The 13549-nt window shown below is 45.8% G+C and overlaps 1 protein-coding gene across 2 annotated transcripts in view; it reads right to left on the bottom strand.

Annotated features, from left to right (window-relative positions):
- Nucleotides 1-6398, bottom strand: part of etv5b (ETS variant transcription factor 5b) — a 6968-nt gene extending 570 nt beyond the window's left edge. Inside the window, exons 1-12 of one of the 2 annotated variants that reach the window (XM_027004741.2) lie at nt 6302-6398; nt 5027-5103; nt 4691-4778; nt 4544-4591; nt 4355-4405; nt 3227-3350; nt 2804-3094; nt 2027-2316; nt 1674-1736; nt 1286-1524; nt 1087-1194; nt 1-946 (exon numbers count right to left, since the gene is read on the bottom strand). The exon at nt 1-946 is cut by the window's left edge and continues 570 nt beyond it. In XM_027004741.2, coding sequence (XP_026860542.2) covers nt 728-946; nt 1087-1194; nt 1286-1524; nt 1674-1736; nt 2027-2316; nt 2804-3094; nt 3227-3350; nt 4355-4405; nt 4544-4591; nt 4691-4778; nt 5027-5074 — 1569 coding nt within the window. In that variant the 5' untranslated portion in view covers nt 5075-5103; nt 6302-6398 and the 3' untranslated portion in view covers nt 1-727. The remainder of the gene's footprint in view (nt 947-1086; nt 1195-1285; nt 1525-1673; nt 1737-2026; nt 2317-2803; nt 3095-3226; nt 3351-4354; nt 4406-4543; nt 4592-4690; nt 4779-5026; nt 5104-6301) is intronic. The other variant, XM_027004743.2, reaches the window with a different exon arrangement.
- Nucleotides 6399-13549: the final 7151 nt, after the last annotated feature.

A 13549-nucleotide genomic window follows, 5' to 3' on the forward strand; every position in this document is an offset into this window, starting at 1 on the left:
CTCCGCCTTGGACAAGCTCAGTGGTTGTGATCATGTCCTGAACTTAAGGTTAAGCACAGAAACAAACTCCCAGTGTGTTTTTTTGCATGCATTATACTGTTGCTTTAGTCATATATGTGTGTGTGTGTGTGTTCTTTATCTCGATTGAGCCTGAGTGCATTTCCCTCTCCACTGTGCAAAGTGACCGGAATTACAGTGACAACTGCCTGGGATTGATCTTATGCAAGCACAAAACCATATGCAGACACTGCAAAAATATATAATATACAGATTATACCCATACCAACCAGTCTACAAAAGCAGAAAGCATGCACTCCCTCTGGCTGGTAACAGCACATACAGCTCCAATAAAATGCCAATCTTTCATATTAAGATGGGTTTTATACTCTCTACGTTGACAGCATTAGAGGAGCACTGGTACAGTTTATCAAAGCCTCTTTAGAAATCGCACTAAAGCAGAGCGTTGAAACAGACAGCAGGCTCTACGCGGAGGAAACCGCACAGACGTCGCTCTCAAAATATATTTATACATAGAAAATCAGCGCTTATCAAAAAATACAGAGTACCTTTACGATTATTTTTCATTGATAAAGGAAAAAAACAAAAACAAAAAAAGCCCCGCTGTCATTCCAGAAGAAAGTGTGCAGAGTGTGTGTTTGACAGTGGGAATGTCAGTGAGCTGTGGAGCTGTAATAATCGGAGAATCTGGACCGGAGGCGCATTCAGTTCAGAACACGTATCCGTCAGGGAGAGGGAGCGCTGCCAAGCACTGATCCCGCCCCTCACCAGGAAAAGGTGCTCCGACCGCCTCGTCATAGTGGGGCAGGGAGAAAGGGTCGTCTTCAGGGTCAGCTTTTAGGCTCGGACGTCGGTTATCGGGAAAAGCCATGGAGAACAGCGCCTCTGGATCACAGACAAACTTGTAGACGTACCGCTCGCCTGCCACCTGCAGTTAATCAAAATTCCAACAGGCAAAACAGAGAAAAGTGAGCCTTGGGTGGGGCTGGGAGCAGCTGGGAGCTGCCAGGAGTGGCTGTGGGTAGATGATGGTGTCTTTTGGGTAACAGGGAGGGAACGGGAACGTGCCTTTACCTTCTGCATGATCCCCTTCTCATAGTAGTAGCGCAGGGAGCGGCTCAGCTTGTCGTAGTTCATGGCAGGTCTGTTTTTCTGAACACCCCAGCGTCGTGCCACCTGCACACACACACACAGGCACGCATCAACACATGCAGACAGCCAAACAGATGAGGACCCTTCCCACAAATCCTGGCTGGGGCAGGCTGACCTCTTCCGGCTCAATGAGCTTGAACTCGAGGCCGCGGCCAGTCCATGCGATGAAGTGACTGTTGGACGGGTCGTCCAACAGGGTGACCAGGAACTGCCAGAGCTGCAGGGAGCCCCGTCTCTGGTATGGTGGTCCCTCCCTAAACCCCGCCCCCTCCTTTTTGGGCTTGGCATCGGTGTGTTCGGGCACCACGCACGCGTCGTCGTAGTAGAGGCTGGGGTCTGCGTCATACATGAGCCCTGCGCCCGGGGAAATGCCAGGAGCTAGAGTTAACACCACACTCTGTAACCATGACACCCACATCACAGTACAACCACAGATAAACGGCATCTGCCCAACAGGCACAGTCGCTGCTCACAGTCCAGATGATGTGCGATTTTTCTTTTACCTTCACTGCTGGCCCGACAGAAGCTCAGCGTCTTTACGAAGGACGACTGGCACTTGTGCTGCTCTGAAATAAAGAGACTCAAATCAGCCTGTTCTGTTCACAGAACCTGTGAGCACAACCACCTGCTGCCACAGGGGAGCACTTCCCTTCAAGTGTGACAAACGACCGTAACACACCGTTCTACCCAGACTGAAACTCGTCTGAGCTAGCAGAATCCACTGTTACATCTCACCATCTCCAGCAAGTGGAGACAAAGGAGAGCAGGACGAGAGGAACGAGAGGAACAGCTATGAAGCAAGCGGGAAGACTCTGTAGCTATTCCTGCCTCCGACAATCCCACCATCCTTGCTCACCTGTGTCAAAGCCGAAGTCTCCGGGCTCCTGTTTGATGGTTTGGTGATGGAACGCCAGCCCGTTACTCGCCCCTGTGCTGGACGCGCTGGGATCAGGGTAGCGAGGGTCCACCATCTCCTGCTTAAATGCCTGCGGATCAACAGGGATGAGCGGCTCCGACATCTGCCGGTGGTATGGGGGCCGGCGGTCGCGGGGGAAGGGCTGGGGGATCTTTGGGGGGAACGGCGTCAAGCAGCGGCTCTCTGGCCGAGGGGACAGCAGACACGGTTCTGAAAGCTGTCTGTGGAACCTGGAAACAAAAAAAAATCACAGACAGGAAACAAAAAATTCAGCACCCAAGGACACGCACCAAGGTCGGAAGAAAGGATCAAACGATTTTCTGGAGTTAAATCTCAGGATAAGACCGTTGGGTTCCAGGTCAGACTTTAAGAGGTCGATACGCAACATCACAGCCTGAACTGATTACAGCACAGACCGTCCAACACCACAGGCCAACTGACAAAGCAGTAGAATCAAGGCCCTCCCTTTAAAAGTAGAGTTAATAATGATGAAAAACTCATGTTCCTCACATAACTGAAAGAGCAACACGCATGCAGGCACACAAAAAGAACCGAACATGAGAAACATTTCCGAGTTATGTGTTCAAAAAGCACAGCGGGGTGTAGTGACAGACGGAGGGTGGTTTTATTAGGTACCAAGACAACAAAAGACGTCCCCCTTCAACAGTGTATAGATCCCAGTGCCAGAGGACCCAAAACGGCTCAGGGACAGCATACCTGTGGTCTGTGCTGTAGGGGGCATCTGGGTTACTGACAGGTGGGCGGGGCATGGCAAAAGGTGGGCTTTGTCTGTGAACAGAGGTCTGTGTTCTCTCGTACGGCTGATTAAGACATGTGTGGGTGTGACCAGGCAAGGCTGGCAGCCTCTGTGTCCGAGCATGGACTGGGGGCGTGGTTCTCCTCTGCAGGGGGTGGGACTGTGTGTTGTGGGAGGGGTCACAAGGTGAGACAGGGGTGGAGGGTGGAGTCAGTGGCCTGTTGAAGCCGAGCGACTTCCTGTCATAGGCACTGAGAAAGACAAAAAACTCCCATGAGTGCATTTCATACAGTAGCAAGTTTATTTTTCTTTTAATTTACTGTTGCTGTATTTTAAAGGAGGAGTTATCAGTATACAGATTAGTGCAGCAGGGGCACACGCACCTGTAGTTGTAAAGGCACTTCTCAGCACACGGCGCGAGCCTTGGCTCTTGCCCACAGGGGGAGAACACTCTGCTGGGACCCGTTTCCCTTTTCACTTTAGTTTGAGGAGGACCATGGAACATCACTGCAGCAGCAAACAAACAAACAAACAAAAACAAACAAACAAGTCATTTATACATGACTGACTGAATAACTGGATCAAGTGTGATGTTGTCCTGATCTGAAAAATCTGACCCTCAGTAATCTACTCTGTACTGGGTTTTATGAGAGGAAAAAAAAAGACACTGAACAGCAACAACAAAGTTCCTTCCGAATCCAGCATCACAGGATATTGGGACCTCTAAACTGAAACACAATCTCCATGGAAACAGTTTGTCTGTGCCAGGGCATGGTAAGAGGGAGAGTCTGCAAGAGTAACGAGCCCTCTGCCAGACACACACAGACACACACACTTATTAAAATGCAAAATGAAGTGTGTGTGTGAGTGGGGGGGGGTGGGGGAGTGTAACAAGAGTAACAACTAGACCAGTGTTCAGCACATAATGAAGTGTGTGTGTGTGTGTGTGTGTGTGTGTGTATATTCTGATCCATTAAAATGTCACTTAGCTAAAGGCTGTAGTGATTTACAGCACTGCAGTAATACAGTGGGGCCTGCGTAACCCCTGTGCCAAGCACACACACACACACCACTCCAAACTTTCAAAATTTATGCACAGAAGTCAAGGCCTGTGCAAAACATCTGGAAGCCCAAAGGCACTCAAGCAAAAAAAAAAAAAAAAAAAAAAAAAAAAAAAAAACCCACACAGCAGCCTCCCAATGGCCCTGAAGAGGGACTTCAGGCCCCAAGGAACTGGGTTTAACTGTACACACCAGATGATAAAAAAAAACCTGAATATCAAATCAAGGCTCAGCATTAAAGTTGCCAATCTGGGTATTAATGTTTTCTGGCAAAGGTTATTAAATGTGTGACCTTTTTTATAGCTGGGTCCATGGTCCATACACAGTGGAACTTACCCCCCAGACCTCTATTAATAATTCATGAAACACACGTAAATGAGCAACACTACTGGCCACCCCACACTCAATCCCATCCCTGCCTGCGCTCATGTTTTAGCATCAGATACTCACAGTTATCTGACTGGAAATCTGGAACAAACTGTTCATCATCGGGTACTTGGGCTAGAGACAGAAGCACAATAAGGGGAGATCAGCCTGGTTCTGTCTGGATGTGTGAGAGAGGAAGGACACTACAAAACTAAACATATTACACCAAGACCCAGCGAATGAGGGAAACGGTGGATGTGAACTGGAACTCACCTTCTGCAATCCAGATCTCTTGCAACTGCCTGAGGTCCTGGAAGAGCTCTGTGGGATGAGGGAGGTTGCATGTTCACGCGCGACAGTCATGGGATCGGGATGTTGTTCAAACGGCCACAGTAAGGTAAGGGACTCATGATCTGTTACCTTCAGTGTCCTGGGCGAGCTCACTGTCCAAACACTTACGCTTCCTGTCACTCAAAGACCTGGAGGAAGGTTCCTCGGGATGGCATCTCTGTGGACACGGAGGGCTAAGTTTAGCAGCAGACAGCACTCAGGCACCCACAACCATCACTCTCAACAACAACTACTACTACTCCTCATATTTATATATAGCGCTTTTCAAAGACCCAAAGTTACTTACTATAGTCAGTACATCACCCACAATCATCACCAAAGACTTATTTTAAAGGAGGGCAGCAGGAAAGAGCCTGCACTGCACTTCCTCATGCACTGGGAACGAGCAGAAGACTGGGCACTCACGCTGGGTGGCACCACAAACGGGACCTGCTGGTCATAAAAGCCACTCATGCTGTAGTTTCACCGGCGTGGCTGACAGACTGGGGAGAGAGAGAGAGAGAGAGAGAGTGAGATTGGGAGAGGGTGGGTCCTCTCATGTGGATCTCACCTCGCCTGGTGGGTCCTGGTGTAGAGAGAGCAAAGAAAAGCCAAGGCTCCCCCAGCTGTCTGGACATCTCAACCCTGACAGGACAAGACCAAGTGTCCCTTTGATCTGGGAGCGCTTGACTCGTTTGTTTATTTGGTGACGCACGCAGTCCTGTAGCGCGCGGCGCTCTCCTCAGAGGGACACGCGTACACACCACAGTTTAAGCCTCGTGGTACAGACAGGGGGTGCCTTACGTAATCACACACAGCCATCTGCTGCCCACGGAGCCTCTAAGCCTGACTGGCAGAAACGAGCGACTCAGCCGCTCTGCGTACACAAATCCTTTAACGCTCGTGCAGCACTACGCCCACCACATGCGCAACATGGCTCACCTGGTCACGTAAAAGGTTTATGTTGACCGCGGTGTCACACGTACATACTGCCCCTGACGCACGTACCATTAACCGTTTTACTGCTGCGAGGCCAAGGGACCTGCAGATTTCGCGAGCTCCCTGCCAGAACATGATGTGATTAAGTGATCCTCGTTAATGTTATTGCTTCTTCTAGATGATCACGAATTCCTGAGCGTGTACACATAGACTGCAAGTTGAACATTTACACACACGAGACAAAAGATCTTTGGTCGAGCCTTTGATGGACACAAACTGGCATATTTAGTTTGGGGAGGTTTAAAGCGGCTTGTTTTTAAAAGGTGGCAGGAAAGGGTTAATTCTGGAAGCCTTTGAGTTCAGGAAGTTCAGCGCCTCGCGCTATGCCCCTCCTCGCGGGCCGCTTGTTTTTCTCAATGAAGTGGAATTTGATGCTTCGTGCGCTGCGCGAACCCTCCAGTCACATAAACCCACAGAGGCATCTGGCGAAACCAGCAACGCTGGCCTCGGATCACACACATATTACCACATCTACATATGTCTGTGGAGCAAAAATAACCAAACGCTTTAAACACTGAGAAAACAAACAGAAAATGGTTGACCAAAATTTGCGCAAAGAAAATGGCGCTCGCTCCAAAAGCCCCGAGGATAAACTCTGCAAGTCATTTCAACTTCGTGAAAATAAAATGCAAGCAACGAAATGCATGCAAGACTATGGCAAAGCACCGCAGAACAGTAGCGTGCGGTATGCAAAACACTCACCTTTCAGTGATTTAAGCCTTTGATTTAACTAAAAAGCTCGAGCGATTTCTTAAATCCCAATAAAACCCAACGCGCGCAGACCAGCGCTGCACTCCGCGCGCACAGATTTTTCTCAATGGATCTCCTACTTTTCTGAAAGGGCAGGCTTAACCCTGGAATGCGCGCTCATTGGCTAGCTCCTCACGCCATTCATGACGGTAACCAATGGGTGCCCTGAAATTACTTAGGTCTGTATTAGGCCACTCGAAGCCAATCGCTGCCGGAAGCGGTCCTGTTTTTATGAATGGCTTGGTTTCATTCAAAAACCAGATGTTTCTCCACCGTGGACACTGTTTAAAGGGGCAGCTACACAAAGCCAAACTCCCTTCTGTCGGATTCCAGTATTTGCGTATCTTTAATGTTTTAGAAATATATATTAATCCAGTACATTCCATAATTATTTTTCATTAAGTGAATTCGCAGAATACTATTGCTTTGTATTGCTAAATCTAATGAAGTTTTCAAATTTCAACATCTATTAACTGAAAGCACACAGTGTAGGAACCTGGAGTAGTTACCCATAAAACATAAACTAACTTAACAAGATATTTCTTCCAACATTAACTTTATTTACATTAACAAGAAGCTCTCTCTTAAAAATCAATACATAATCCAACATATTTTCAGAACATGGAGAGTTAACCCTGGATTATGTGGAGAAAAACTGGCAGAAGCATCTGATCATTACAACAGCAACATCCTCTCCAGTGATTGTGCATGATGACAATGTCTTAGAAACTACTGACCAAATGTATAATTACAGACATAGATATGTCACTGTCCACTCGAGATAATCGCAACACATGAGAGAAGACCAACAGTTCATGCATACTGTATCAAACAAAACTGGTCCGGTTTATCCGGTTTATCTTTGGGGGAGGGGTGGGGAGGTACTCCAGGACAAGACCATCCTTTAGTCTCTGATGAATAGTCTCTAATATGGTAGTCTGTTATAGTGTGTTCTTCAAAGGAATGGAATATCCCTACAGCTGACAGGAACGCCCGGAATGTGTCCAGCACTGGGAACTACCGTGGGCCCTCAATGGACCGGGACTAATCATGAAAGCCACGTACAAATGAAAAGTGAGATCACATATTCCTCTAACCTTTTTATGATTTGCCAACATAGCATGATTCACTGTGTGTGTGTGTGTGTGTGTTTGTGTGTGTATGAGAGAGAGAGAGAAAGAGCGAACATGCAGGCCTACTATGTATTCACATACTCTTATAGTGACAATATTAAAGGCATGAATATTGCAAGCCTCTCTGTAAATAAGGTGATGAGTCATCGTTCTGTCATCTCTCTCTCTCTCTCTCTCTCTCTCTCTCTCTTCTCTCTCTCTCTCTCTCTCTCTCTCCATACTAAATTACAAAAGATCAGTTATAACTTGGAAATTCATTTTTAAATATATCATCTTTTCTGGAACAACTTAACCAAAGTCAGCATTATTAGCTAAACCAATCAGCTAAGTCAGTCATTATTTCCTTTATGTGTTTAGCCCTCTCTGGGGCTTTAGTGACGACTCCCCACTGTTTTATTGGCTCCTTTTATGACATGGAATCAGCTGTTTATCTTTGATGCATGTCATCGTGCTCCTGGTAACCTGAAAAAGTGGTTGCCATAGCACCATCTGATCCCAGGTCTTTTTTGCCCCTCACCAGGGGCCTGTTCTAAACATAGTACTGAAACATTTCTGTTATATAACACCTTCTTAAGGCTTATAGTTCTGAAAGCACACAAACCCCTCAGAGACTGCGAGCAGGCCATTATATTCCCTGGGAAAAAATAGTATGAAAACTGAAAAATAGTAGAGGAGTTCAGAAGCTGTTGTCACAGTCAGAGATGGCCTACACTGAAAAGGTCCCATTTGACAAATCAGTCAGTCAATGAATAAATGAATGAATCAATCAATTGGTCAATTAATCATTTTTGATGTTGCAGAACAGTTAATGTTGTACACTTATATTCTAAATGTTATATGAACCAGTGAAACTTACATAAAACTGATACAAGTGGCCAGAATCTGTGATACATTAACGTTAACATGTTTGTTCTTGTATATACATATATGCCAGACATTTGCTGCACTTAGACTGACGCACCCTCTCCAGACAAACTTCTTCCACACTGTTCATGAGGTTAGAACTTCTCAAGGCTCCCATTTTCCATATCGTTACTGACATAACTAAAATGATTTAGCATTACTGATAGCACCTGAGTGAAACTCACTTTCACTCACTGTTCTGTGTCCGGGAGATTTTCAATGCCACAATTTAATCCATCTGCGCAGCTCCAGATAGCACTCACCCACACATCCTCTTCTACAACCTGAATACTTCTGGTATCCATGGCTACACCTGAGAGAGAGAGAGAGAGAGAGAGAGAGAGAGAGAGAGAGAGAGAGAGAGAGAGAGAGAGAGAGAAACTGTTTCTTAATTCATGATTTCTCATACAAGGCTACACAAGCTAGTCTCTTCTTAGCATAATATCATATTAACATGACATGGTAAGCTACAATTTGAATGGTTGAATTTCATAAAGGTATTTCTTCATTCTAATATTACATCATCATGTTTTAAAGTTGAACTTTTGATACAGTAGCTATCATTTTATTAAATATCAGTTTAACTACTTTTTAGCTGTTTTCAATTAGATAATTTTATTTGAAGATCCAGAGATACAGAAATGTTAGTTCAACTTAGAACTGATGGTCATAAAAGACATTTTCCCCATGAAATTTGCATATATATAATTTTTTTACCCTTTCCTTAACTGATGCAACTGAATCTAACTTTACTTTCTGGGTTGATGGGCTCCTCAGCCTGTTCCTGCTTGCAGACGACAATAAGGACCACAGGCCAGTCTGTGCACGTCACCAGAATCACACATGCGAAATGTGATAGGACAGGCTCTGTGGCTTACTGCAGACAGGGGAGCAGAAGCATCTGTCAGTCCTTGACATCTCTCAAATACAGCTTGTGACCGTGTTGCTATAAAAACAAACAAACAAAATAGTGACGTTAAGTGCTGTGGTTTGAGTGATGCTCTATGCGAGAGGGAGTTCAGACTGCTAACCCTGGTAGGGGAGAGATGTATAAATATAAGCTGTCGAAATGGCCTGCCATGCTCAGGTACCCGCTGACAACCTCCCTGCAGCAGCTACTAGTGCTGCTTCCTCTACGGAAGCACAGAAAAACCCGAGCTGTGCTTCCATTAGCGCTTCCAAGATGGATGGAGCAGGGAGTCTCTCGTCCTACCACACCTTGGATGGACGTGTGCCTTAAGATGGTGGCTTTGATGCATGCTGAGGAGACATAAAAGACACTGCACTGGGTGCAGTAGGAGGACACTCCTGTCTCAGGCATAGGGATACACGGCTGTGCACCATAAGCTCAGTTGCCTTCAACTGTGGGGGACACGTCTGGAAGCCTGCAGCTGGTTTGGAGCCTCCACCCCGAGCTCTGCTGAAACCCAGCGTGGGTGCAGACTTCCACACTGCTGTCTTTGGTGTGTCTCTCTGTCTCTGGAACTCTGCTGCTTGCCCTGTACACTGTAACTAAGAGGGGAATAGAGTGAGGCAAAAGGGAACGAGAAGTTCAACACAATATGCAGGCAGACAGAAACACACGTGCGCGCACACACACACACACACACACGCGCGCGCACGCGTGCACACAAATACACACACACAGACGCGCGCACAAATACACACGCGCGCGCGCACACACACACACACATGCACGCACAAATACACACACACACGCGCACACACACACACACACACACAAATACACACACACACGCACAAATACACACACACGCGCGCGCACAAATACACACACACAGACACGCACAAATACACACACACGCGCGCGCACACACACACACACATGCACGCACAAATACACACACACACGCGCACACACACACACACACACACACACACAAATACACACACACACGCACAAATACACACACATGCGCGCACAAATACACACACACGCGCGCACACACACACACACACAAACACACACACACACGCACACACAAATACACACATGCACGCACACACACACACATGCACGCACGCACACACATACACGCACGCACACAAATACACACACACGCATGCACACAAATACACACACGCATGCACACACACACACGCACGCACACACACACACGCACGCACACACACACACGCACACAAATACACACACACACATACACAAATACACACACACGCGCAAACACACACACGCACGCACGCATGCACACAAATACACACACACGCGCACACACACACTCGTGAACCTAAATCTTTCCCAGAGTATGCGATTGTAAATGCATTAATATTCAGATAAGGTGATCTAGATTAATAGTGGGCACACTTAAAGACTATCATGGTACAAAGTCCACAGCAGATTGGAAATAATTTTCCTCCAGCCAGACAATAACAACAAACATCAGTAATACCTCCCAATGTAATAACCTTTGAAAACTGTGCTTATCTCAGGCTGGGTATGAGAGGCTCTAATGAGACAGAAGCAATGTTATGATCTGGGCTTATTTCTGGCTGGCAGGTACTCACTGTATCCAGAGCACACAGAGACGTTCTTGAGTTCATCACACTCGACCAGACTGTCCCAGATGATGGTTGGCCACTGGTCCTCTTGTGGTGCAGGAACAGAGCAAAGCCATGACCCTACAGACACTGGCTGTGTTGCCGTCACCTCTGTGTACAGAGAATAAATCCTTTATACCCACATGCCATATAATTGTAGATCATTTGATGCGGTTAAATGTGTTAGCGATTTAATGATATTAGGAGCATAAAACATCAACAATCTACCACACTGAAGCAGTAACTAAGAGAAAAGATGGAAGGTCTGGGCATTATTAGGAATCACAGAACAGCAATCTTTCATTAACCGGCAACTAAATGTGTGTGCAGACGAGCCCTTCTTACCACTGGCAAGAAACGACAGAAGTGGATGAGCTCTCCAACAGGGGAAACGTGATGAGAGATGTGATGGCTGGGTTGTAACTAGCAGGTGTTTATGGATTTATGGTCAGTGAATCGGATGTTTTCTGAACAAATCTATGAACGTTGGCAATCTCATCTGCCAAGATCTGAGCCTGCTATTTTGATGAGTTCATCAGTTGCAGCCATAATAAACGAATACCGAGTGTCCAAGGCCTGCTTAATGAGATGAGATTTATACACTGGTGACTAGTAGTTCAGGTGCCAGTTCATCTACTCAGTCCAAAGAAACAGACTTCATTAAGTTTATTACACTGAACATTCGATTAGACCCAAGTTAAACATCCAAACATACATACTATACATGTTGTAACAGATAATAGAGGCAAACTGCTGCCAAGTTCACAGAGGCCTAACTAAAAAAAATACAGAATGATTAAATTCTGAAATATCTTCATTAGCGTAGCTGACTCTGTCTTCGCAGTCTTAAAGTGTCACAGTCGGTGTTCCTCATGTTCCTAAACCCCATAATTACACATTACTGCATTACTAGTGTGTTCTCACATGGTTAATTGCAGTGGTATAAAGGCACTTTCTGTATTTCGTCACAGTGGCCAACGGCTAAATATCTTATCTTTAAGCCACCTTATCTTTGAGCTGTGACCTACTTTTTCCAAAAGACAACAAAAGAAACTAACAGAATAAGAGAGAAAAAGAAATAAAAAAGCTAAGATAGAGAGAGAGAGAGAGAGAGAAGGTGAGAATGAGAGTGTGAGAGCCAGTGACAGTGAGGGAAAGAACAGATCCTTCTCAGCACAGGCCGTCGAGTAAAACAGCTGCTGACCAGCGTGCCAGCGTGTTAGTTTGGATGGGCCACTCTCGGAACGCTCTTTCCTTTCTCATCCACGAATCACTGGCAGAACTGGACGCAGACCGACATGTTGCCATCTGCGCTTGGGCGCGTGTACTGCCGTCTCGCATCTGCACGCTGTACATTTGTACCCGATGCCAACTTCCATTTCACTGAAAACCACTGTGTAAGAGAGTATGGGGGCCTCTGCATCTCCACAGCAGAAAGAACATCCCCACTTCCATACTAAAATTACCTGTTTAATCTAAAATTTCAAGGATCTATAGAACTTAACTGCCTTTTGCAAACATACACTCTGTCCAAGGCTGTTTAATACAAGCTGAGCTACTTCAGCATGTACTGCTGTTTCAGTTACACAATGTTCATGTATTTGCCTTCGCCAGCTGACCTTACGTCCACGCGCGTGTTCACTGAGTTGGCCTACGTCCATGGAAGCCTAAAATACTCCTCTGTGCTTCCTATGAGGAGACAGAATATTTTAATTGAAGTCAACAGAAATGGTTTTAGTCAACACTAAGTTAAGGTGACTTACTGCACACAGATAACCAGTTTTTCGGTTTTAAAATTGCGCAGGTGATGTAAATATCCAAAATACTGAGACCAAACATAGACAATGTCTAACATAGACAATGTCAGACATAGATGATGTCTAATAAAGAAGACGTCAGACATAGACGATGTCAGACATAGACGATGTCTGACATAGACGATGTCTGACATAGACGATGTCAGACATAGACGATGTCAGACATAGATTATGTCTAACATAGACGGTGTCAGACATAGATTATGTCTAACATAGACGATGTCAGACATAGATGTCTAACAGACGATGTCAGACATAGATTATGTCTAACATAGACGATGTCAGACATAGACGATGTCAGACATAGACGATGTCAGACATAGATTATGTCTAACATAGACGATGTCAGACATAGACGATGTCAGACATAGATGATGTCAGACATAGATGTCATTCTGTACAAGAGCTCTTGCCATTTTATCGAATAAAGGGTAATAACGTTGCTTGGCAACAGAAAAGTGGCCATTTTGTTCTAGATACTTAATGAGCAATTAAGAAAAGACATACGTTAAAAACATGATCAGCTTTAAGATTCGTGCTGGCATGATCATTTTCCTGACAGATGCTCAGGCATATAAGTCAGAAACAACCCCCACTTTCATACGTGATAGCTGCTAAGGAATATTTAAGAGCAGTGCTAACCTCCTACCTTCCTCTCAGCCGGCTAAACTCACAGGTCCTGGGACACTTCTGAGACAAGATGTGGTTGTCATCACTCAGTGTTTCTGAGGACGAAAGAAAAGTTTTAAACAGATTAAGGAAACCTG

Source organism: Electrophorus electricus, chromosome 1 (genome assembly GCF_013358815.1).
Source record: "Electrophorus electricus isolate fEleEle1 chromosome 1, fEleEle1.pri, whole genome shotgun sequence".
Lineage (NCBI taxonomy): Eukaryota > Metazoa > Chordata > Actinopteri > Gymnotiformes > Gymnotidae > Electrophorus > Electrophorus electricus.